The sequence below is a fragment of the Haliotis asinina genome, chromosome 9, assembly GCF_037392515.1.
Source record: "Haliotis asinina isolate JCU_RB_2024 chromosome 9, JCU_Hal_asi_v2, whole genome shotgun sequence".
Taxonomy (NCBI): Eukaryota; Metazoa; Mollusca; class Gastropoda; order Lepetellida; family Haliotidae; genus Haliotis; species Haliotis asinina.
Genome location: NC_090288.1, coordinates 33104560 through 33132327, shown reverse-complemented (window position 1 = coordinate 33132327; position 27768 = coordinate 33104560). Strand labels below are relative to the sequence as shown.

Sequence of the window (27768 nt, the reverse complement as noted above, 5' to 3'; positions counted from 1 at the left end):
GCTAAAAGTAAATATTGTAAAACTAAACTAAACCCACTCACTTACTCAGTTCGTCACGCCGAAGATCCGAGTTCCATTCCCCTAATGGGTACTATGTTTGGATATCGTCAAAAGGGTATAATATTTCTTCACCAAACGTGACACTTGGGAAGTGCTAGTGATGAACTTTGATGAACTTTGCCTTGTTGATTTTTTTAATAAAAGCAAAAAGATCGAACTTCTAATGGCTTCGGCTTGTGTACTTCAAAACGGCGATAGTGTTCGTTATTAATAAAACTGATGTGTCTACGGATGTTTAATGAGTGACTGACTCATCTCTCTATTCTCGGCGATAGTAGTGCATTCATTTTCTTGAGTGAGTGAGTTATGGTTTACACCGGACAATGCGATATACCAGCCATATAAAAGCGGTCTCTAAATTATTCAGTCTGGACCAGACAATCCAGTGATCAACAGCTTGAGCATCTATCTACACAGCTGGGATACGATGACATGTCTGACGACCTGATTCCGTCAGTCGCCATGTACGATAAAGAAGCACGTTGGTTACTGAATATCATTTCTAACCAGGATATCCAAGGGTTGATTCATTTTCGACTCACTTTGAAAAAGCTGACATTTGCTGCTTGTAGTAAAGCTAGGAACACTCTCATAATGCGTATAATTATCTTACCTCACACATAAATGCCGTTTTCTGATTGACTGAGCGCTCTTCTGTGATTTTCAACGTACACGCGAGTAACATTTCAATGTAATCTGATGGGAATGACGAACTCATTTTGTACTGTGTGGTAGTAATTCTTTATCGTGAATAACACCGAATCACGTATAATGTGAGGGAATTATTATTTTTCGAATGCAGATCGATGGGAGGGAGATAATCTCAATCTTTTCTTCTTGCCGTCTACAAAATCTAGCGGTGGCTCCCAAACATTTTGTGCCTGTGCTTCAAACAATCCAAAATTACCATTGAGGTGTTCGATAAGATAAAGACGCTGTTCACTGGTCCCCCGGGGGCCCATTGTTGATGTATCCTTGCTGTTTGTTTATGTTCCCTGAGCCCGAAAGGCGCGGAAAAACATAAACATAGAGGTACATCAAGCCATGTTAACCTCGTGACCAGTGAACAACTTATAATGTACCAAAACATATTCGTCCGACTGCGGTTAAAGTGTTCCCTCGGCACATCGAAGCCCCGGGTCTATTTCCTGACATGGGCACATTGTGTGAATCCATTTCAGATATCTACTCGTGAAGGTCCCGGGGTAGAGTAGGCCTTTAGCAACCCATTCTTGCCATAAAAGGCGACTATGCTTGTCGAAAGAGGCGAATAACTGGATCGGGTGGTCAGGCTCGCTGACTCAATCCCAACTGCGCAGATCGATGCTCATGTTGTTGGTCACTGGATTGTCTGGTCCAGGCTCGATTATTTACAGCCCGCCGCCATATGGCAGGAATATTGCCGAGTGCGGCGTAAAACTAAACTCTCCCTCACCTATTTCAGGTATCCCCAGTCGTGATGTTGCTGGAATATTGCTAAAAGATTCGTAAAACCATACTCACACACCATCTTGGTAGAGCATATAGAAATAGATTAAAAGATAATTTCAAGCCATTGGAGAGCAGTTTCACGCAAATTACACTATTTGTTGCAGTCTATTGTCTATTTCAGTCGGCTCACGTTTAAACAGGTTCAATGTGCTTGAGTAAAGACGTTGGTACTATTGTAAGAGTGAGTGAGGGAGTTTATTTTTACGCTGCACTCAACAATATTCTAGCTCTATGGCTGCGGTCTGTAAATAATAGAGTCTGGACCAGACAATGCAGTGATCAACAGCATCAGCATCGATCTGCGTAATTGGGAACCGATGACATTTGTCAACCAAGTCAGCGAGTCTGACCACCCGATCCCATTAGCCACCTCTTACGACAAGCATAGTCGCCTCGCTATTGTAAGATCCACGTAGTTTCCAGATGACCGTCATAGGCAAATATAGCACAGATAACATGTTTTGAAATCCCAGCCCCAAATCAATGCCTTCATTTCACTTTTGACTTCGCTTTTGTCTTCGCTTAAAGTCCAGCACAGGCACTGGTTCTTCACAACAACTGAATCTGATGAGGTAGCTATGATATTCATAACTGGTTAATCTTAAATCTGCGTGATCCGTGTAACAATACTAACTTTTCCTATAATACGTATTAGCTGCAACTATGTACATTTGGCCTTCATGAACCTTACTTTCCGAGTGAGTTACTCATGCCCCTGTCTGGTTTGAGTCAAAATGCGAGAGATGTGGTTCGAGTTCCTGGTTATCATGCTTGATTTGTTGTGCCTATATCCTTCTTTATTTAAAGTAAACACTTGTGTCACTTGAGTTTCATGTGTTGGTGACACCACTTTAAGTAACATTTTGTGAATTTAAATGTAACAGTCAAATGCACCGCTTTGTAAATATTCGAGTCTAGACCACATAAACATGTGACTTAATGGCACTATGTCCAATCGGTCAATATTTAACTAATTAGTGTATATGTTAAGTTCTATGTGTCATATACATGAATTTTATGAAATGAACTGTATGTACATGAGTGAGCCTGTACTTGGGTCAGTGAGTGCCTGCATCTGTAAATACGTGAGTAAGTCAGTACGTGGGTCAGTGAGAGTTTGCATCTGGAAATACGTGGGTACGTCAATACGTCGGTCAGCGTGTATTTGTATTTGTAAATAAGTGAGTACGTCAGTACAGGGGTCAGTGAGTATATATATATCTGTAAATACGTGAGTACGTCAGTACGTGGGTCAGTGTGTATTTGTATTTATAAATAAGTGAGTACATCCGTACATGAGTCAGTGAGTACCTGCACCTGTAAATACATGAGTACGTCAGTACGTGGGTTAGTGTGTATTTGTATTTGTAAATAAGTGAGTACGTCAGTACATGGGTCAGTGGGTATATGTATCCGTAAATACATGAGTACGTCAGTACGTGGGTCAGTGAGTGCATGCATCTGTAAATACGTGAGTACGTCAGTGCGTGGGTCAGTGAGTATTCGCATCTGTAAATACGTGAGTACGTCAGTACATGGGTCAGTGTGTATTTGTATTTGCAAATAACTGAGTACGTCAGCACATGGATCAGTGAGTGTTTGTATTTGTAAATACGTGAGTACGTCAGTATGTGGGTCAGTGAGTGCATGCATCTGTAAATACTAGTACATGAGTACACCAGTACGTGGGTCAGTAAGTATTTGTATCTGCAAATACATGAGTACGTCAGTACTCTGGTCAGTGAGTACTTGTATGTGTAAGTTCATGAGTACGCCAGTACGTGGGTCTGTGAGAACTTGCATCTGTAAATACGTGAGTACGCCAATACGTGGGTCAGTATTTGAAGGCCCATTCTAGTGTCCCTTGTCGTGATTTTGCTGGAATATTGGTTATAGCTAAACTTACTCCCGTAAACCGTCCCCTCAGTAATAGCAGAATGCAAGTCAGTGAGCTCCCGAATACACTGTAATATTTGTCTTTTGTATTCACTCAATTCACAGTTTCTGTTTCAGGTGAATAATCTGCTGAAAAGTATTAACAGTCAACATGGGTAGGTGTTTTTCCCTGACTTAAACTTTCCCTTTCAAACTGTTTTTGAAAATGCGTGAGTGAGTGAGTGAGTGAGTGGAGACCGTTCAGGCGCAGGGGCACACAGTACGCACCCGTCATTCTTTATCTTTTACTGTGTGCATTTACGACAGATTCGCTTGTCGGAAATCAAACAAGGGAATTTGGTCTAGAAGTTCTATAATCAAATATAAATATTATCATTCAAGGTCAAGCAGAAAAAAACACGTCACATTCTGCTGAGGAGCTGTCGTAACAGATGATTGCCAAACTTGTTGAGCATGTATTCAAAACATTCTATGAATAAGTAGTCTTAGGTTACGATTGTGGAGTTTCTAAAAGTCCCAATATATCATGGTGCTCTCTGTGATTTCAGGTGACGAATGGATATGCGACAAATGTACTCTTGAAAACGATGGCAGCTCGGAAAAATGCCAAGCCTGTTCTGCGCCGATGCCAGGACCCAATGGGTGCATGACAGGTAACAAACTTTATCTTGTTCGTTAAAAAATGTACCTAATGCACACTAAAACATGGCTTTTTTACATCAACTGTGTGCTAGATATTCAAGAATAATATGCTTGAATTTAACGCGAACTAAGTCTAATGTAATATAAGGGAAAACAATTGAATGTGTCGTGGGTTACTGTACAGGGAAACCCATGAGATAACAAAGGTAAATATTGTTGATACTTCACTAGAGAAAAGGATTAAACGAATATCACAGCATTTTGTGTCTGTAATCATACATCATTTGTGTTACAGATCCTGGGTTGTTAACCGACCTCGGTCCAAGCGAAAGAAGACTAGTCTTCCTTGGTAGAACAGGGTCAGGGAAGAGTGCTACTGGTAACAACATTCTTGGCAAAGAAGTGTTTGAATCAAGCGCATGTGGATCATCTATTACCAAAAGGTGCCAGAGAGGGACCAGCAATCGATTTGGACGGAATATCCAAATAATCGATAGTCCTGGATTGTTCGACACTGGTATGAAGAATGCTGAAATCACAAAAGAGTTGGTGAAATGTATCGGCATGACAGCTCCAGGCCCTCACGCCTTTGTCTTCGTTGTCAGGATTGACCGGTTTACTAAGGAAGAACAGGACACGCTGAACCATTTTAGGCAGGTGTTTGGAGAGGATATGCTGGACTATATCATCATTCTGTTCACTAGAAAGGATGACCTTTTGCATGAAAAGAAAAGCATCAAGGAGTATTTGAAGAAAGTCCCCCTGCCACTACTAGACTTTGTGAAGTCATGCCACGACAGATGTGTTGCCTTCAACAACAGAGGGAGTGATGAGGAGAAAGAACAAGATGTCCAGACCTTCCTCACACTGGTAGACGAGGTGGTTGATGACAACGGAGGGATGACGTATACGAGTGCAATGTACGAGGAGGCTGAGAGCAACATGATGATGAGGGAGGAGCAACTCAGACGGGAACATGAACGGAAGGTCCAGGAAGAGAGAAACGCAGTCTGGAGAGAATTTGAGTTGAAACTTCAGATGAAGCATGATGAAACATCGGAGGTACGAAACCAGCTGGAGGACAGAATACGACAACTTGAAGTTGAAAAGGAAAATCACGCTGAAACCGAAAAAGACATGGCTGCTCTCCAAAAAGAGGTTAGGGATCTGAAGATGACCTTGAGAGACATTAAGAAACAGAAGGAAGAATCAGAGAAACTGCTGGACATGGAACGAAAGACGAAAGACAAGGAGATCAGGAAAAGACTGGGAATAGGAAAACCAAACTTCAGAGAAACCGCTAGAAAGGAAGTCAATGACGAGAGACCGCGTATAATGGGCATACTTGGAAATTTACTGCCAAACCTCGTCGGAAATGTCCTGCCCAAAATTGGAAATTTTTTCAGAGGGTTGTTCTCTAAGTAAATGTCTAGTCAATCTGGCGTTCCCGCCCACACTCTTCTGCAAGAAGACATTGCTCTGGTCATAAGTCAATTTTCCTTTCCGCATTAAACAGACGCTACATTTTCATCTAGCTTTGGAACTGTAAATGGCTTTGAATCTGTAAATGGACTGTGCATCAATCCTAAACTGAACAATACTATGAAGATAGAACAGAATAATTTGTTATGAAGAATAATTCTCGCACTCACGGTGTTTAATATCGAGGTTTTATTATCAACCCAGTAACTGATTTAGTGTATTACTCACCCTCCTTTGCTTAGTCCCGCATGAGCAAAATATACTGAAAGACTCCAAACGCTTCGGAAACATGTAGAATTGTGTCATGAACAAAACCTTAGTCTTGTCTAGCCTCAAAGGATTATTGACGACTCATCACAAATACCACAACATGCCATCAAATTCTGCCACAAAACCACAGTTCTGCATTCAAGAATTCCAAGGATAGGAGCGAATAAGTAAGTTGATTTAGACCATGTTTAGCAATATCGCACGAATATCTCGGTGGAGGATACCAGAAGTGGCTTTCACACATTGAACGTATGTGGGGAATCGAACCCCGGGTGTTCATCGGGACGAGTTAACGCCTTGACCACTACGTTAACACACCGCCCCTCTTCACACATAACTAAACATGAGTTTGACATTTTATTTATGACATTGCCTATGTAAATAATATTACACACACACACACACACACACACACACACACACACACACACACACACACACACACACACACACACACACGAGGACGTATTTCCTCTAAAATGATGTTTCCATCAGCCGTAAAGCCATTTCACATTAGCTGGATTCTTAGCTGCATTATATTACTGGTTTCTGTTGCAGTCGTTGAATATTTGCTACTCTGACAAAGATGCATGCTACATTTGTACATCGATGGCTTATTCATATACGACTGATTTACATGTATATGTTAATTCAAGCTGCCAACAATTAAATGTCTTCTTTTTGTAACGCTTTGGTGATTCACCCACTACGAGGTTCAGTTACGATATGGCTAATCTTAAAGCGTTTTTAACTGATACATTGGAGATTTTTATATCGCATTAAAATGATATGTCTAATACTTTGTTTGAGTTCTACATAAACCGATGAACAGCCCATGTAGTTGGTGTGTTTATATAATTAAACTACAGCTAAAGCGTCGCATATTTGTCCAGAAGTAGATTATCAAAGCCTAACCGATAGTTAATTGACTCGTATTTTATTTTAAGCACATGCATGATAAATAATCTGGATACAGATCGCTAAGTCAGGCTATTGGAATAATCAGTTCTGTTCACTTGCAGCACAAATAAGGGTAAGTCTCAAACGAAAAAAGATTTATTCACTGTTGGATATCACAGCACTCAGAATTTTGAAATAACAAAGACTCTTTTTTGGTTTGGAATTTTGGGAAATAAACTGTTGCTGAATCACATGATCTTTTCTGCTAAAAGACATATATACACTTGCACTTTAAAGAAACTTATTCCAGAGGTTATCAATTTCTTAAAAGTATTGAAAGACACATCCAGAAGGAACAATACTTTTTCATAATTCTTCTGACAAATGGTTTCCTTTATCAACAGTTTTCAAGTTCTGATGTAATCTGCAATGTAACTTGAACATATCTATTGTTTGTTTTGATTATAATCGTCTTTTACGCTACCAGTTGATGAACTTTGATCACGAATGTCTACACTTATGACTTTACTCTATATGCTTGTACTCAATCTTTGGAAATATATAAAAAAGAAGCAAAAAATGAAAAAAGGCATTAAGTCTCAGACGAAAACGATAGCATTTATTCACTGATGAATATCGCAGCACTCAGGCGCGTAGCGAGCCACAACAGTACGTCACACATGGTACCACAACAGTACGTCACACATGGATACCGCAACAGTACGTCACACATGGATACCACAACAGTACGTCACACATGGATAACACAACAGTACGTCACACATGGATACCACAATAGTACGTCACACATGGTACCACAACAGTACGTCACACATGGATACCACAACAGTACGTCACACATGGATACCACAACAGTACGCCACACATGGATAACACAACAGTACGTCACACATGATAGCACAACAGTACGTCACACTAGGATAACACAACAGTACGTCACACATGGATACCACAACAGTACGTCACACATGGATACCACAACAGTATGTCATATATGGATACCACAACAGTACGTCACACATGGGTACCACAACAGTACGCCACACATGGATAACACAACAGTACATCACACATGATAACACAACAGTACGTCACACTAGGATAACACAACAGTACGTCACACATGGATACCACAACAGTACGTCACACATGGATACCACAACAGTATGTCATACATGGATACCACAACAGTACGTCACACATGGATACCACAAGAATACGTCACACATGGATACCACAAGAATACGTTACACATGGATACCATAAAAGTACGTCACATTTGGATACCACAACAGTACGTCACACATGGATACCACAACAGTACGTCAAACATGGATGCTACAACAGAATGTCATACATGGATACCACAACAGTACGTCATACATGGATACCACAACAGTACGTCACACATGGATACCACAACAGTACGTCATACATGGATACCACAACAGTACGTCACTTCTTGGGTAACCGTATTTTCTAGTAGCCATGGGCTCCTCCTTCAGAAAAACGCATGTCAACATGAAAAATACAGGTTCCCCGAGTACCTATTACGAGGACTTTGTTGCCCGACGAGCTTTTTATACACCGTTCTTAGTGGGGATGGAAAACAAATGTGGCAATATCTTTTTGCCCCGTAGATCCACCACAACAAACGACCACTCAAAATGTCGGTATTTAAATTTTCGTCCACATGGTTTACAATATATAGAAATCGGGTAGATAAGTAGGTCACCAGATGTCATATGATCATGTGAATTAAGATAAGCTCAGCTTAGGGATTGAGACTTTTGACATATACGTTAATTTCACATGTAGTAGAAGGGAAAACTGGCAATTTGATCACACATAAGCCCTTTTGTTTTGTTACAACAACCAGTTCTTTTCTTGGGGTGTTACCGTGATAAAGTTCCCCATTTAGCACAGAACACTGGCATAAAAGGGCATGATTTGGGGGCATCAGTTAAATTTTGCGACCTTTTGACCTCTTGTGACCTACTTATTTTCCCAAAGAGAATTTAAAGACCAACATTTTGAGTGTTCGTTTGGTGCGGTGGATTTACGGGATTTAATGTTAACATGCATTTTTTCAGGAGGAGGGGGACATGGTAAGTAGAAAATACCCAAGAACTAGACCCTTTGGGCCGCAGGGGAGCCCCCGTCAGCCAATGGACTATGTACTCACGATTTCTCTATACCAAGCACAGTAATGAACACTGCATCATGCTACAGGAAGTTTAGTGAAAACTTCATTTCCTCACACCACAGACCCCGGGTAAGTTGCCGTATATACTATTGCGCGAGGTTTTAAAAGTTGTCATTTCACTTATGTCATTTCTTCCAGTGGCTAATCAGAAACATGCAGGAGCAATTCATTCAAATGAACCTAAATTTTAGTTAGAATATCTTTAAGATGGAGAGATGTATTCTTGAGTTATATTTTAGTTGTGTTGTTTTCAGATTGGTTTTTTATTTTTATTGTTTTTTACATGTTTTGATGCATATTTTTTACGATTATTTTTCTGTGTCAGTTTATGCTGTTAGGGTAACCCAGTATAAACATTTCTTCGGGTTCGATTCCTTATATGTGAACAGTGCTTGAACTATCCCCGCCCTAGTATTGCTGGAACACTAATGACTAAACTGCAGTACACAGTAATATCAATTAGTAGAGACGATGTTCTTTATATCATAGTGTACAGATATTGTACATATCTAATGGAATGGTCTAATGAATATATTCGCCCGAAAGTTAACCAGACAATGTAGAGAAAACGTTATTGCCAGATGCTAATTATTTTAGCATTCCAAATGTATCTACCCAGAACAGTGTGCTTCTAGATTGTGTCCAGGTCCCCAAGAAAATAAACCCAGGCGTTTATCCACATGCATAAAAATTACAAATCTGGGCCTCCTTTCACAAAGAATTAAGGTGATTGTAAGTCATTAAGATACCCCTAGTGCAATATTAAAGAATGGGAGTTAAGGTTAACCTTAGTTAAGGTTGCTTCTAGAAAGGAGCAAGTGCTTAATATCGCAAGAATGTCACGATGACCTGAACACACGTTGTTTCTATTGTCCATCCATACTAAAGGTGGAAAACCAGATTATACAACTTCCGCGAGGGACAGTAATACACAGGGCAGTATTTGTGGCGTGTTTACAATGAGAAGGATATCGGTTAATTAAAAGCATATTAATTTCATTGTCAGTCGAGGAAGAGCACAGGACAAAAAGCCAAAGCGAAAGCGGAAGAATGCAGTAATAACCCTTAAAACAGGAAATGTAAAGTAAAACTTTCTGTTAGCTGAGTCGAAATAGAGACGACTATGCCCTTTTCATATTCATACAAAATCTATGCTAAAAGGAAAGTCGGTTTGTACAAGAGTGAGTGAAAAGGAAAGTCGGTTTGCACAAGTGTGAGTGTATAATGAGTACGAGGGGATATGAAAAAAATAATTATCGCTATGAATTTGTTGACAAATTATGTTGAAAATATTAAGGTAACACCTGTGATGCTTACCTAGATAATGGACCAGAAAACTATTTGCTTCAGTTTATTCAATCTTGTGCTAGCTGATATTAAACATGAGTAACCCCAAGTTTGCAGAAGACTGAGTCATGCAGTGTTATTAAGTTTTTGCACTTGAAGGTTTAAAGTGCCCGACAGAATCAGTAGGAAATGAAATCCGTTTATGGTGAAGATTGCCCGTCTCATGATACTGTTGTGAGATGGGAAAGGAATTCCATATGTCCCCGACAGGTACGCCAAGAAGTGGACTCTGTTTTGACGATACCAATCGGGTCATTAAAGACGTGGAGTGTTGGTGTTCCATAAAATTAGGGGGTCTATTCAAGGTCTGCACAAGGTCAGGAAATGATGGGGAAAATGTGTCGCTCTGGCTGGTGACTATTAGAGAAGTCTTAAAGACAAGAATTCCAAATAAAGTTTCTACGCTGAATGCCTCTTGGTAATAATAAGAACGTTTTGAATTTGTTTCAACAATATGGCAGCTGTACGATATTGTTTTGTAAACAATCTCGTTTGTAACCATTGTAAACATTGTAACCATTGTAACAATGCGATACGATGACAGTGCATGTGTTTATCACCATAAAACAAACAGGTAAGCGTATCCTGCACCCCGCGTCACCCGTCATAAACATAGACAAACTCTAGCGAATTCTTCATCTGAAAGAAATTCGGGAACGTATGATGTGCTTCAAAATCGGGCATCATTTTTTCTCTGATGTATCAAATTTGGATATTCCTCCTCATGAAACGTTTTCATAGTTTGACTGTGACCTTGAATGTTGTAACCTTGATCAAACAAGCTATGGTTAATCTTGTAAAGACAGCATGCTCGATTGCAACTCACAAGTTATGAAATGTAGACACCAACGATTGGAGCCAGTTGAGTACTGCTTGACATGAAAGGCAAGTTGACTATTGTTGAAAGTTAATGAAATATAGTTATATATAGTAGTTGAAATCATCCCTCTTCCCATATACTTGTGTAAAACAGTGGAAAGGATTTGACTGTTTCGTGGTTTTTGAACAATATTAGTTTCGTTGATGTACTGGAAGCATAAATGAAACTTCTAGGCAAAATTATCTTGTTTTGTTTTTGACAACCCGAGCAGAAATTCTCATTCATATGCATAAAGAAACAGATTAGCAAGAAGGGAAGCACAATTGGTGCCCGTTGGGTCTCCAAAATTGCCCATTGAAATGTTTTACCCCCAAACTTCAAAGATGTTATCAATGAGAAAGAGCAACATTTCACATATTGTTTTCTCTGTAAATTCCATTTAAGGTTGAAGCAGATTTTTGCCTCTTTTCTCACAACCACGATATAGATGCATCTGTATTTAGTGACAATTAACAAGCATCCAAGGTCAGAGTATTGCCTAGAGTTTGGAATGAGTGAGTGAGTGAGCTATATTCCAGCTAAATGGCGGCGGTCTGTAAATAATCGAGTCTGGTCCAGACAATCCAGTGATCAACAACATCAGCATCGATCTGCGCAGTTGGGAACCGATGACATGTGTCAGCCAAGTCAGCGAGCCTGACTACCCGATCCCTTTAGTCGCTTCTTACGACAAGCACAGTCGCCTTTTATGGCAAGCATGGGTTGCTGAAGGCCCATTCTACCCCGGGACCTTCACTGGTCGCCTAGCGTTTGGAAGAACTGTGACAACCACAACTCCGTTATATAGAAAGTTGTTCAGGGATCATTCTACAAGCATCGTATGAAATGTTCTCCACCAAGAGTTTACCAAACTAGAGAACATACTGAAACCAAATCCTATCTCTACATGTGGGACAAACAAAGACTTGACTAACGCAAATAATCAGATATGTTTTTGATCAGAAAAAATAGCAACATTTACACTGAACCCTTGTTTGATGTGAGATTCAGAACTTGTGTGAAATCGCTTTGGCTTTACTTGGTGTTTCAGCATTACATCAAGGGCCTGGTGGAAAAATAATAATGTGATTCGGGGTCTGCGAGACAGCCTTGGTGATGTTCGGTACCTTCCCCTCCAGTGTCCCAGTGACCACAGTGCCTCCATAACCATTGTGCCCCGTAACCACTGTGGCCCGTAACTCTGATCCCTCGTAACCCCTGTGTCCCCGTGACACCAGTGCCCCCGTAACCACAGTGCCCACCTGATCGCTGTGCACCGTAACCCCAGGACCCTCGTAACCACAGCGCCCTGGTAACCTCAGTGCACCGGTAACCCCAGAGCCCCCATGATCCCAGTGGCCCCGTAACAATGTGGTCCCCGTACCCTCAGTGCACGGGTAACCCCAGTGGCCCCGTGACCACCCATCACCTGTGTTCGTGATGATGATGGTTTCATCTGTGTTTTCAGGTCATTGAACCAGGAAAATGATACTGATTACAAACGTAATTTCCTCCTTGAACCATATTTCATTGCCGAGCAGTCTCGTTACAATCAGTTTGGCCCACAAAGGTATGTAAATATTAGACTTCATCCATTATGTTGGTCGGGTTTGTACATTAGCAAAGGGGTAGACATAGCATCTGTCATCGTAGTAGTAGTAGTAGTAGTAGTAGTAGCAGCAGCAGCAGCAGCAGCAGCAGTAGTAGTAGTTTTAATTTTTGTTTCATTTATTCATGAGAATCGACTCACGTCCCTATGGTCTGGTATGTTGTTTAAGGCCGTACTTAGCAATACTCCAGCTATATCTGGGGTACGTCTGGTGGTATTCTTAACCCGGCGGTGCTCATACGATCGATCACTGGGTTATTTGATCCAGATTTAGCATTAAATCTAGTTTTGTTTCTCTTAGATGTACATTTACAAATGTTTCCAACAGCAGTCTTCCGAATTCGTTGTAACGTGATCTTGACTTTGAAACGGGCAGATATGTTGCAGCCACGGGATTTTGCCAGCCTGAGCAGCAATGTTGTTTTCATAGTTCTTATCTGCAGTTCCAATAAATAAACAGAATAAAAAATACATGAAAGGATTTTTCTCACACAGCATGTGGTGGAAATAAATATCGTACATGGGATTGTATTTATTATAGATACAACGAAGCCTCGTTAATCCGGACGGTTGCGTTTCTCAGCAAATTCCTCCGGACTGCGAATCGTCTGTACAACTGAATCAAGACCTAGGTTCAAGCAAGAGTTGCTTCCCTTTACTATTACAGAAACAATACGACTTCGTATAAAAGAAATAAGCATTTACTGTAAAGCTTATGAAACGATGAATAGCACGCACAACAATACATTATAGTAACAAGTCTCATTAGTAGTGAGTGAGTGAATATAGCTTATACGCCACTCCCGGCAGTAATCGGCGATATGGCGCGGTCTGTAAATATTTGAGTCTGGACCAATCCAGTGATCAACAGCATGAACATCGATATACGCGATTGGGAACCGATAGTATTTGTCAACCATGTCAATGAGCCCGACCACCCGATCCTGTTGGTCGTCTCTTACGACAAGCTTAGTCACGCCTTAGTATTGTATATAAAGAATATTAGTTTAGATTTCAGTAAATTTCAGTTTAGATTTATAGCCTTCACACACATAACTGTACTATATATAACTATACTTCATCAACATACGTGCAAACATATCTTCAGTAAGCTGCTGACCAATGATGCTCTGATAACATACGTGCAAACATGTCTTCAATAAGCTGCTGACCAATGATGCTCTGATAGTATAAAACATTGATCTAACGATGGAGTAGTCTATCACCGATTTCCGACATCGTTTGATTGATAACTTTCGGCAAGGCCGGATGTCTGCTTTGACTGACAGTTCACGTTTTGCCCCTATGCCTTTTCAAAGATACCTCAGAACCTGACAAAATCATCCTGTCTTCAAACTGAAAATATTAGAATTACAATTGTTCGGTTTAGACTTGGTCCGACAAATCAAAAGGTCAATGAAGGTAGAAAACATGATTTCGAAAAGTTCTGGACTTGAAGATGAAATCCATTGAAGATGAATTCCATTTATATTTGTGTGCCCAACTTTTAAGTTTCTGCGAATAAAATATCTTGGTGAACATCATTGTCCTAATCATGTCAGTCACACCATTTTCGCTAATCTCTTGACGATATAAAAAATGAAACTCAGAAATTCTGTTGTATGATTATCCTTACTGAATGTTAATATCGATGCTTTGAATTTTTGTGGGAACGATTACATTAGAATTACAATCTTTACATAGTGTATCTGTGATTTGTATATAGGCCAATGGCCCTTCAAGCAATAAACGCTTCTGCGAGCCGAAGACACGGGTTTAATTCCCCATATTGGTATAATTTGTGAAGCCAATTTCTGGTGTCCCCAACGGTGACACTGGTGGAATACTGCTAAAAGCGACTTAAAACTAAAGTCACTCCTCTGTTTTCAGATTGGTGACAGATATCTTGTCATACTTCCATCATGGGTAGGTGACGCTTATTTTGATTATTTGGTAAACATGTCAGATGGCAGGACACAGTCCCGGCATCAAAAGGTCAGGAACGGCATGGTCTGTACGTGACTGAACGATTGCTGCAGAGCCACGTTTGCCTTAAAGATGCATTTGTGGACTATGTGTGTTACATATTTTACCAGTAATGTCCTTTGTTGCGATCTTTAAATTACTGTGACGCATGAGGGGCTGTGGGGTCTGATCGTCACGCTGAATGGATGAATGTTTATGTAGGGTAGATAACGATCTTAACTCTTTTCAAATGGATCAGTTACTTCATAGTTGATTTTTTTTTACAAATTAGGTTATTTAGGTTATATAAGAGTACTTTGTTATCTACACATGGGCATTAATCAAGTACCACCCCCGATTTTATATGACAGTTACAAAAACACCGTATGTAGCATATGGTTTGAAATTTTATGCACAAGGAAAATCGTAACTGTTTCTCTCTTCTCAAACCGAAAACAAATATGAAAATGAAATCTGGTAAATCTACATTCCCGTCAAGCAATCTGAGAGGAAGACACACAAAGGTATCAATCAGGAATACCGGAAACTATTATTACAATGACTACACCACCAATCTCATTGTCAGACTATTCTCAAGAAAAGATAATGTCGTGCTCAAGAAAGGATAATGCCGTGCTCAAGAACTGATAATGCTGCGAGTGTATGAACCACAGCCGCACATGGTGTATCAACCTCTGGCACAGTTCTCTCTACAAGTTATCAAACATTGAATTCTCAGCATCAGAATCCTCTGGCATTCCTCATGGAGTGTCTGTTTCAGGTCAGGAGTGGAAACAGGAGCATCTATAAGGATCGAAAATCTTTGGTACCGTCTTGGACGCCATGTTTGAATTCATCTTCGGCTTCCTAGTTGGTAATGGTAATGGTTCCATGTCGTAATTCTCCAAATGGGCGATGAACCGTGAACTGTGGGGTCTTGTGTTGTATCCACGAATATCGGACGACTGGCAAGAGGATGGTTATCAAAATGTGGCACAACGGTGGGATTATGTACTTCATGTCGATAACGTTGATCGAGGAATGTCCCAGGTACTGTGTTGAGATCCAGCATACAGTCATACGAAATCTAATCCTCCACCATCATTGATCCACCAGCAAAGGGTTCATCAGCATGGATCATCTGCTTCTGATTTGTCTCGTTACGACGTCTCCATATGCAACAGCGGTCGTCGGTATCGTGTGGTCAATAGCGATGTTCATCATACCAATGAACTCTACGCCCGGTCCTCATGCCGCAGTTTCTCGGATTCTGTACGTCCGTATCTGTGTCATATGAGATATTACTAGCAGCCAGCCGCCTCCGTCTGATGATACTGTTGAAAAATAGAGATTCACACTCTCCGTTGATGGCGCAAGGGTCAAGGGATTGCATCTTGCCAGACTAATGAGGACTCATTCGTCACAGTCAGTGATCTACCTCCTTCTTCCAGGTCTTGGTAGATCCTTTACTTCACCAGTGACCATGTGTTTCTTCACATGTCCACTAACTGTCTGGTTGATGGTGGTACCAAGACTTCGAACGGACATATCTGTTTTATACATGCAAACAACTTGTTATCGTCTGTTTTCTGTGCCTTGCCATGCCAAAAAAAAGTTCATTGTTCAGAAATTGTTCAGCACATTTATGACATTTATGACCCATTGTCCTTCGCCAATGCAAATCATGGCCATACCATCGATCGTTTCTGACATATTACGTGAAATAGGTGCATTAAATGTGCATTCCCGTATGAAGGCTATGATACTGGTTCGACAGAAAGGTTGCCTTTGGATTATGGTGGCGTTCAGTTAATGCCCATGTGTATTCACAATTCAATTGTTACTTTGAGAATTGTGTGTTTATACAGATGACGAATGGACGTGCGGAACATGCACAGTCGTCAACAGTGGCGTCCTGGACTACTGCAATGTATGTGACACGTCTAAGCCACGGCAGCAACCTGGACTACCTAATGTGGTCAATTTAGAACCACTAGGTCCTCGCCAAACAGACCAGCAAAAAGGTAACAATCATTTCGGGTCAAGGCTGCAACAAAACGTAATGTTATATATTAAAGCAAGGATCGTAACTGAACTCAGCGAATCAAGCTGTCAAATTCTTCGTGTTGTTGTACCTTGTTATACGGTTAAACACTGCCGGTGCGGACCACAATATACATATTTTTTTAACATTTGACAGTTGTATATAATGGTTTTAAACTGGTTTTACGAGACACATCGCCCCACGTTAACATACAGATTCGTATATAATTATTTTATACTTATTATTATAATAATACGTTATTACATGGCATTATGTTGTAAATTACAGGAGGTGGATGTGATTGGTCAGTTGGCTGTCCCATCATTGAAAGAAGGCTAGTTTTCATTGGAAGAACAGGGTCAGGGAAGAGTACAACCGGAAGCAGTATCTTGGGTAATGCAGTCTTTGAATCAAGTGCTTGTGGATCATCTATTACCAAAAGGTGCCAGAGAGGGAGAGCAAGCAGATTTAATCGGGATATTCAAATAATCGACAGTCCTGGGTTGTTCGACACAGGTATGACAAATGCTGAAATCACCAAGGAGGTGGTGAAATGTGTCGGCATGACAGCTCCTGGTCCTCATGCCTTCGTCCTCGTTGTCAGAATTGACCGTTTTACCCAAGAGGAACAGGCGACGGTTGATCATTTCAGACAGGTTTTCGGAGATGGTATGTTGAACTATCTCATTGTCCTCTTCACCAGGAAAGATGATCTACTACATGACAGAAAATCACTGCATGATTACTTAAAGAAAGTACCCGAGAAACTTCAAGCCCTAATCAAGTCATGTCACAACAGATGCATCGCCTTCAACAACAGAGGCAGTGATGCGGATAAGGAACAGGATGTCAAAGACTTTATCACCTTGGTTGACCAGGTATTCCTAGACAACGGAGGCAAATTTTACACTAGTGAAATGTTTGTTGAGGCAGAGGAGAACATGAAGATAAGAGAGGAACAGTTGCGACGGGAACATGAACAGAAGATCCAAGAAGAGAGAAAAGCAATCAGGCAAGAGTTCGAACTGAAACTTCAGAAGAAACACGATGAAGACAGTGATTTAAGGAAGCAACTGGAGGAGCGAATAAAGACACTGGAGAGAGAGAAAATCGAAGAAGCAGAGAGAAAAGCGGAGAGTGAGATGGCTGCTCTTTCAAAGGAAATGGAAGATCTGAAATTAGCAATAAAAGGAATGAAGATTGAAAAGGAGGCATCAGAGAGACAGATGGAGTTTGAGAGTAAGAAGAGAGAGGGAGAAATAATCCAGAAACTTAAGGCAGAGAGGCCAGATTTTCGAGAGGTGGTGAGAGAGGAAGTCAATGAGGAGAAACCGGGGATAATGGCCGTTCTTGGATCTGCACTGCCAGGATTCATTGGAGATCTTCTTCCAAGAATTATACCAGCTGCTGGGAAGGTTGTCAAGAAATTCTTCAAATGACCGAACAGTTTGGCGGAGTAAATGTGAAGGGGCTGCCCAAACAAGTTATGTCACTGAAACTTTGTGCTTGAAAATATTATTCCAGCATTAATTCAAATGCAGTCATATATGTAACTAGTAATTGCCATGCAATGTCCTATCCCTTTGAAATGTTTTCATATAAAGTCATGATTATATCAACTATTTAACTGCTTTTGTCAAACTGTTTCGCAGACACACCTCTTACTTTAGAAGTTTGTAATCTGAAGTAATCTACGATTTGTGAAAGAAATTTACTGTTAATAAAGTTTCATTCATTTACCGTCACTTATATATTACTCTTTCAAACCTCATTGTCAGTCCATTTTCAAATCTGGGAACGGATAGTAAACGGATCCTGGGGCGATTAAGAAGTGCAATTAAGGATTGAGGAAAGGATGCATTTCTTTCGGCAGTATCACAGCTGCACCGAAACACGCAAACACGAACGAGTAACAATTCGGCCATATCGTATAGTACTTATAAAAATATTTTGCAAAAGTCATGAGATGCCTTCAGTGTCCTTAGTGGATGCCCCTAGTTATCCATAGGGGATGACCGTACTGTGTTTCACGAACTGGGGACATATATAACTATATTTGCAGCTGTATAAACACTGGTATACGTCCCTATTTCGACAAACACAGTACAATTATCCCCGTTCTAATACAACTCGTTTTTTCGTGTAGGAAATTAATTATTTAAAACAGGTCAAAAGTTAACCATATCACTCCCTGAACTTACACTATAACCATAGAAAGTCGTTCCTTTTCCACATGTCCAAAAGTTTAAAATGTGCACACGAAATCGCCCTCAACTTATCAGAAATGAACGGCCAGCTGCAAACGATAAAGGCCTCCAGATTCCCAGCTACGGTCCATTATCAATTCTGTTGTCAAATGACGTTACAGCATGTATGTATGTATGTATGTATGTATGTGTGTATGTGTGTATGTGTGTGTGTGTGTGTGTGTGTGTGTGTGTGTGTATGTATGTATAAATGCAAGTATGCACGCGTGTATGTGTGTATGTGTGTATGTGTGCATGCGTGCATGCATGTATGTATGTATGTATGTATGTATGTATGTATGTATGTATGTATGTATGTATGTATGTATGTATGTATGTATGTATGTATGTGCGGGGAATGGATGGTTGTGTCTATCCTCTCGGACAGTGGGTGTAATTGTCTGCATACTCCTGTTCGCTCTGTCTGACGACTGGCTGGCTGGTGAACACCCCACGCTCATTACCTATAGGTATTATGGCCTACAGTCTGTTTAACTTGATTCAGTCACTTTCTAATCGTACTTGTTTCACGTGACCCGCCTCCAACAAAAGGGTGTATTGGCCGTCAGAATTTGCCGAGAATTGGGACAGTTCCTCAGGAATATGTGTAGTTCTCGTCGTGACAATGTCAAAACGTTACACAAATCAAACCTGGTGTGTCTCCAGGTGTGTTGCGTAACAACTCAGGTCTTCACTTCACAGCCGTCAGGTAACTGGCAGACTCAAAAAGGAACATGTTCGTGTAATATTCTAGTCGTTTTAAGCCAGGAAAGGTAAGTTACGTCAATGCATCATTTTACTTTCGTTTGCTTTCTTTCTAAAGATTATTCAAATTGTTGTGGCAGATTTGTTTACATTGTGTAATATCAACTCTCTAAATCGCCCTAGTGGAACAAGGGAACGGTATACACATATTACATTCTTACGTGCTTGGAGACTGGGAATCACAAAGTTTGATTTGTTTTGTGACGTGTGTCTTGCACAAGTCTACGTGCCTTCATATAGCATTCATCCGTCCATCCGCGACTACACGAGTGGAACCTTTGGCAGTAATGTCCCAGATATAGCTGCTTGTTAAATGTATTGGAATGTGTCGCACTGTGTCGCACTATGGAGATAGTGTCTGTATACCGTGAACCCCATCAAGACGAGGAGATGAACGAAGGTTAGCAGTTCGGGTTATGTACCGAACATACCATTTTGATTCTGATTTTAAGATCAAGTTAAGACCTTGGCTTATTTACATTCATATACGGTAACGATAAGCGGTTCAAATATGTCATAATATCTTATCACAACAACGCCCTTCAAAGCCCACATTTACACATTGACATATATGATAGTGAGTGGTTCATGACGTGGTTACACAATCAGTCTCTGAGTCATGGGGTTTACACGTCTCACGTACCTGACGAAACACAAATGCATAAATTGTCTACTGAGTGACTAAACTCGATTTGTGTGTGGAAAAATAAACATCTGTGCATTTGGACACAACAACAGGCCATTTCTGTCATTTAATCATATGAAAAGTATATAATGTTTGGTAGTATGTTTGAATCGCATGAACAACAACATTCCCGTCAAGCATCGGCGCCAAATGCCAGTAAACAGACAGGGTGGGTTTTTCCGGGCTATAAATAGAACAACGTCACACAGCCACTTTCCTAATGTGAGGCAAGGTCATTTTCGAGAACATAGCCATGATAGTTTCACTTATCCGGAGACTGGAAAACCCATGAATTCAATGCATAATGGTCAAGGCAGTATAAGTCGTACCTCACTCGTGGATATAGGCTCATTTCCGGATCGGCATCCTGTACCGTCCCATGCTGGTAGGTAACCTTTATGTCAGAACCATTATGATACGATTAGATATGATTTGTGATTGGTTGAGATTTTCTTCAGAATTTTGTGATGACCCCGCTTTCAATTTGTTCAGCCTTCGAGTACTTATGTGAAAAAAAATATTACCCTCTCGGAAAGAAAGAATATTCCCTATTTGTTGATACACCTATTCTAATGTGAGTCCTCTCTTAACTCTTGGGATACTTTGATTTGAAGTCAGTAACATTTATCCTCATAAACGTAGTAGTAGATTTTGTGATTGATGGGGAGGCTTGGTGAGGCTCATAGTGATAGCCTTTATGTATCATTGGTTGGTTGGTTTGTTATTTAACGCCGGAAACACGTTCTCCACCCTAAAACAGTACCCACTACCAACCACTAATATCACTTCAGCCACCCCAAGACAGTACCCAGTACCAACTACCAATACCACTTCATCTACCCCAAAGCAATATCGACTATATAGCTACCAATACCACTTCCTCTATCCCAAAACAGCACCCACCATCAACACCACTTCTACCCACTTCTACCAACAAAGCAATATCGACTACCAATATTAATTCTTCTATCCTAAACAGTACCCACTACCAGCTACCAACCAGCTACCAATACAACGTCCTCTACCCCAAAATTGTACCTACTGCCAGTAGCACTTCATCAACCGCAAAACAGTACCCGCTAACAACCACCAATAGCACTCGCTGAACCAAAAACGGTACCCACTACCCACCATCAACACCACTTCCTCTACCCACTTCTACCCCCGAAGCAATATCGACTACCAATATTAATTCTTCTATCCCCAAACAGTAGCCACTAACCACTATCAATACCGCTTCCTCTACCTCAAAACAGTAGCCACTAACCGCTATCAGTACCACTTCCTCTACCTCAAAACAAGACCCATTAACCTCTCTCAATACCACTTGCTCTACCTCAAAGCTGTACCCACTAATTACTATCTGTACCACTTCCTCTAACTCAAAACAAGGCCCACTAACCTCTCTCAAAACCACTTCCTCTACCTCAAAGCTGTACCCACTAATTACTATCTGTACCACTTCCTCTACCTCAAAACAAGACCCATTAACCTCTCTCAATACCACTTGCTCTACCTCAAAGCTGTACCCACTAATTACTATCTGTACCACTTCCTCTAACTCAAAACAAGGCCCACTAACCTCTCTCAAAACCACTTCCTCTACCTCAAAGCTGTACCCACTAATTACTATCAGTACCACTTCCTCTACCTCAAAACAAGACCCATTAACCTCTCTCAATACCACTTGCTCTACCTCAAAGCTGTACCCACTAATTACTATCTGTACCACTTCCTCTAACTCAAAACAAGGCCCACTAACCTCTCTCAAAACCACTTCCTCTACCTCAAAGCTGTACCCACTAATTACTATCAGTACCACTTGCTCTACCTCAAAACAGACCCGTGAAGGTCCCGGGGTAGAATAGGCCTTCAGCAAACCATGCTTGCCATAAAAGGTGACTATGCTTGTCGTAAGAGGCGACTAACGGGATCGGGTGGTCAGACTAGCTGACTTGGTTGACACATGTCATCGGTTCCCAATTGCACAGATCGATGCTCATGTTGTTGATCACTGGATTGTCTGGTCCAGACTCGATTATTTACAGACCGTCGCCATATAGCTGGAATATTGCTAAGTGCGACGTAAAACTAAACTCACTCACTCACTCACCTCAAAACAGTACCCACTAACCACTATCAATACCACATCCTCAACCTCAAAACAACTCCTACTAACTCTTATCAATACCAAATCCTCTACCTCAAAACAGTACCCACTACCACTTACTCCACCCGAAGAAAAACTATACTCACTACCAACTACCAATATCAGTTCTTCCACCCAAAAACCAGTACTCACTATCAGCTACCACAGTAACTTACAAACGTGCAAACAGTGTACATGACACAGAACATATATCACCGTGAACTCACAAGGTCAGTGCAGGTCACGTCAATCACTGTGTAAACACTGCCGTACATCGAGCAAGCTTCATGGCTATGCCGAGCATTGATGTGGATTTATAAATATCAAGTTAATATCGAAAGCAGGCAACTAAAAAACACCATGAGAAATCCCCATGTTGAGGACTGAGTCATAAACAGAAATAACAGATCAAGGTCGCGTGCATAATCCAAACTGCATGCTTTCAAGGGAAATAGAAAATACAAAATACCTGCAGGCGGTTAATGTTGCGTGTACATACAAATATGTATTACATGTTTTGCAGAGACAACAATAGTTAGCTGAAGTTAGGTTTGACGTCGCTGTCCTATTCACGTTTAGGTTGCATTAGTACTGGTTGTGGTCACAGCTGTTATTACGGGGTGCTCGTGATTGGATAATAACAGGGGTAATTTAAGTGAGTTTAGTTTTACGCCACCTTAAGTAAATATTCCTCCTGTATCACAGCGGGGGACACCAGAAATGGGCTTCTCACAATACGCCCATGTGGGTCATATATTGCCCGTACATTGTCATTCAGACTGGTAATTGATCCACGTAAGTGCGAGGTAGCTACATTACAAGCATATATACCTTGCGTGGTTACCTCCCTTGGACTGTCTACAGTCCCTGTAAGTGTGTAAACACAAGTTTGAGGTGGGTGATTAACAAACTTACATCTTATGATTTATCAAGTGTGAGTTAGTGAATGAGTGTAGTTTTACGTGTCTTTTTGCAACACTTTAGCAATATCAAAGCGGCGAAATGGGCTTCACACATTGTTCCCATGTAAAGAATAGAACCCGGTTTTCAGCTGACGAGCGAACGCTTTGACCATTAGGCATAGATCCCATTTATCAGACAACGATATTGTTATAAACTGAACGCATGTGCATCTTGAGGTGCACTTTATAGTCTCTGTATAACGATGATACTGTTTGAAAACACTGTTCAAAGAACAATAAGAAATTGTTCAGAATCATAACGATTTTTACGTATTCATTCTGTTTTACTTGACAGGTTTAAGAACTGGTTCATTTTGCCGTGGTGGAGTTCGTCATGGATATGGGTAAATGATTTTTTATCACGTTTACCTTTAAAAAAATAGAAATAGGTATACCCATTTATTATTTATTATTTTTGTATAAATCATCTGAGCAAATAAGAAGCTCAAAGGATAAATGTAGCTTTGTTATTTAGAGCATTCATTCTAACACAACTCGCCCAAATGTCAGTCTTGTAACAGTATGTTAGTACACGGATTACATATACATGTTTGTGTTTATACTTATATTAGTTTCTTATTACCTTTACTTCCAATAATTAGCAAATAAGTACAGACCTTGATAAGATATTTCTTTTTTATTCCTAAGGTGTTTCCTTTTAACTCCGTGAGAAATATTGATGATCATTATTATTCTGAAAGAGAATTAATCGAACGAATATTATTAACATTGTGTGTCTTTAAATGTACTGTAAGAATAAAACTAGTTTTGTTATTTAGAAAATCCAATTTAAAACAGCCTACTCAAATGTCACTCTTGTGTATGTTAGAATTTGTATTTACGTACACTATTTAAATACTCATAATCATGATTGTCTTTATACGTATATTAGTTTCTTATTGATGTCCATTCCTGTAATCAGCATAATAAAAACAGACCTGGTTTGTTTCACGATACAGATGAATGGACTTGCGGAACGTGCACGCTCATCAACAGGAACGACCGGCACTACTGCGACGCATGTGACTCGCCTAAACCACGACGCGAGCCAGGACTGCCAAGCATGGCCAATCCGGAGCCGATAGGTCCTCCTCACACATACCAACAAAGAGGTAATGACCATTTATCAACTGGTGTTTGCACTACTTTAACTTGCCAGTTGGCCATCAGGGCCTGTGTCGACTACAGAATTTAAAATCAACAGCACTTGAATGAAATCTGCAGGTCCATATTGTTAAGTCAAACCAATAAGGGCAAACTAGACTACACTGTACATAGTTTCACACTGTTTCTACAAAATCAATCAGCGAAGTCTATGGCGCAGAGAGAAGAGTTTATTTGTTGAAAAACTCCTTGTTGGCATTTCCATGCGCAAATCGCTGAAATACCAGGAAGTGAACCTGTATGCTGTCGTAACATGATGGATCGTGGGTTAATCCCGAGGAATTTTTTCAAGGTGAAAAAATTGACAGTTAGTTTAATGAACTGAAGGCCACACGGACCTGCACAATGTCATATTTGGAACAGCCGCTCAGATAAATTAACAACCGGCGCTGGGCCTCGACTATTTCGAACGCTGATTTCAATTACATGTAACGGTGTGATGTAATAGCAGATTGTCCTACCTTTTCAATGTTTTATTACCAACAGGGTCAGTTAATTTACTGAAATGAAGGCCACACGGGCCTTCACATATTCGGAACAGCTGACCCGATAGGATAACAACCGGCAATAGGCCGCCGAAACGCAGATTTGGATTACTTATAACGGTGTGATGTAATAGCAAATTGTCATACCGTATCACTGTTTTATAATCAACAAGTAAGACAAATGCACACGGGATAGCGGTCGCTCTTTAAGGAGAAGGCTGGGGTTGGATTCACCACTTGGTACAATGTGTGAGGTCCATGGTTGGTGTCTCCCACCGATACATTGTTGGAATAATGTTAAAACTTAAATTACTCACTCACTCTAGTGTGGAGATAGACACCAACCAACAGCAAATATATGTCGCTGTTTTAGATCTCCGTTGTCACTGTTCAATCTTGAAACATTGAATTGATTTGGAAACTGAAACATTGAACAGAACGGGTTAAGCTTACTTTTATGTGAACATCTTTCTCCAATTTTTAAAAACAAACTTTAGTTTTTAGTTTCAAATTTCAAACTGACTTTGACAATTTGAAAGAGCTGAATTTTAAACTCATTTTTAAAATGGAAAATCCCAGGCGACTTACATAATCTATTCACCAAATTCAAATTGGTTCAATGTTTGAGTTTCGTATCGATTTCAGTTCATTCTGGGACATGTGACTTCTCAAATTTGAGTGAAAACTCTGAATTAAGTCACAAACTCAGACTTGAGTTTGTTTTCGGAAATTAGGGCCTGGTGTTCTTTCAAATGATTTTCAGCTATTTATCCACCATTCATATCATCAAGCTCAAGGCAGTGTGTACTCTCAATCACACAGACAGAAGGGTTCAATACCGTGAATGCACGTCTGCATAGCTATTCGAACTACATTGATTAGAGGTTTCGTTTGCATTACAGGGGGGTCATTCGGTTGGTCCACCGATCTCTGCCCAGACAAAGAAAGGAGAATAGTGTTTCTTGGAAGAACAGGGTCAGGGAAGAGTGCTACTGGTAATAATATTCTGGGCAAAAGAATATTTGAATCAAGTGCTTGTGGATCATCTGTTACCAAAAAGTGCCAGAGAGGGAGAGCAAGCAGATTTAATCGGGATATTCAAATAATCGACAGTCCTGGGTTGTTCGACACAGGTATGACAAATGCTGAAATCACCAAGGAGGTGGTGAAATGTGTCGGCATGACAGCTCCTGGTCCTCATGCCTTCGTCCTCGTTGTCAGAATTGACCGTTTTACCCAAGAGGAACAGGCGACGGTTGATCATTTCAGACAGGTCTTTGGAGGGGATATGTTGAACTATCTTATTGTTCTCTTTACAAGAAAGGACGATCTTCAAAATGACAACAAAACGCTCCAGGAGTATTTAAGGAGAGTTCCAAATACATTGCAAGATCTACTCGTGTCTTGTAACAACAGATGCATCGCCTTCAACAACAGAGGCAGTGATGCGGAGAAGGAAAAGGATGTAGAGGACTTCATCACCCTGGTTGATCGGGTGTTCCTTGACAACGGAGGCGAATGTTACACAAGTGAAATGTATATTGAGGCAGAGAAGAACATGAAGATGAGAGAGGAACAGTTGAGGCGGGAACATGAACAGAAGATCCAAGAAGAGAGAAATGCAATCAGGCGAGAGTTCGAACTGAAACTTCAGAAGAAACACGATGAAGACAGTGATTTAAGGAAGCAACTGGAGGAGCGAATAAAAACACTAGAAAGAGAGAAAGTCGAAGATGCAAAGAGGAAAACTGAAAATGAGATGAATGCACTTTCAAAGGAAATAGAAGGTCTGCAATTAGCAATAAAAGAGATGAAGAAAGAAAAGGAAGAATCAGATCGACAATTAGAGCTGGAAATAAAGAGAAAGGAGCGAGAAATTGAGAAAAAACGTGAGGCCGAAAAGCCAGACTTTCGGGATGAGGCGCGAAAGGAAGTCAATGAGGAGAAGTCTGGTGTGATGAGCATGCTGGGATCGATGCTGCCTTCGCTCATTGGGAGTGTACTTCCGGCTTTTATACCGGCTGCTGGGAAGTTTATCAAAGGGCTGTTCAAAAAATAATACCTTGTCAGGCAAACGTGTTTGAAAGCAAATGGACTCAACATTTGAAATAAATGGTCGTGTTTATACGACCATCACGCACTGTTTAGTAAATATTGAGGCAGTACTTTCTCAGTGCTGTGCAACTGTCTTTAATACCATACAAATATATCCATGTATGTAATTAAATGGTTCGAGTAGACACTGTAAACGTAGGAAAGATAGCACATGTATGCTTTACAATGGATAACGAATGGAATGTCAATGTAACCCTAAAATATGCTTTGTACATAATAACGTAACCCACGTGTCTTCGTCTGTATGGCTGTTTCATTGGTTTGTATTGCCTTGTCTTACAGACTGAACCACACAAGTGAATATTACCTTCAATATCCCATAGTCTTGTTGTGGGAAGAAATCTGTTTCGGGAAACATCTTCACGATTGTTTACGATGGATCTGGTCCATTTATGCCTTTAGAGT

The 27768-nt window shown here is 40.5% G+C and overlaps 2 protein-coding genes across 2 annotated transcripts; both read left to right on the top strand.

The window, feature by feature from the left end:
• The first annotated feature begins 2047 nt into the window (after nucleotides 1-2047).
• Nucleotides 2048-27307, top strand: LOC137297212 (GTPase IMAP family member 8-like). Its single transcript, XM_067829225.1, has 9 exons — nucleotides 2048-2123; nucleotides 3565-3602; nucleotides 3996-4100; nucleotides 4385-5510; nucleotides 12226-12369; nucleotides 12643-12744; nucleotides 23900-23943; nucleotides 24559-24711; nucleotides 26151-27307. Exons 2-9 carry the CDS (start codon nucleotides 3599-3601, stop codon nucleotides 27305-27307), a joined length of 2835 nt encoding a protein of 944 aa, XP_067685326.1. The 5' UTR covers nucleotides 2048-2123; nucleotides 3565-3598.
• LOC137297105 (GTPase IMAP family member 7-like) lies at nucleotides 9014-18537 on the top strand. Its single transcript, XM_067829089.1, has 4 exons — nucleotides 9014-9037; nucleotides 14674-14709; nucleotides 16617-16772; nucleotides 17081-18537. Exons 2-4 carry the CDS (start codon nucleotides 14706-14708, stop codon nucleotides 18229-18231), a joined length of 1311 nt encoding a protein of 436 aa, XP_067685190.1. The 5' UTR covers nucleotides 9014-9037; nucleotides 14674-14705; the 3' UTR covers nucleotides 18232-18537.
• Nucleotides 27308-27768: the final 461 nt, after the last annotated feature.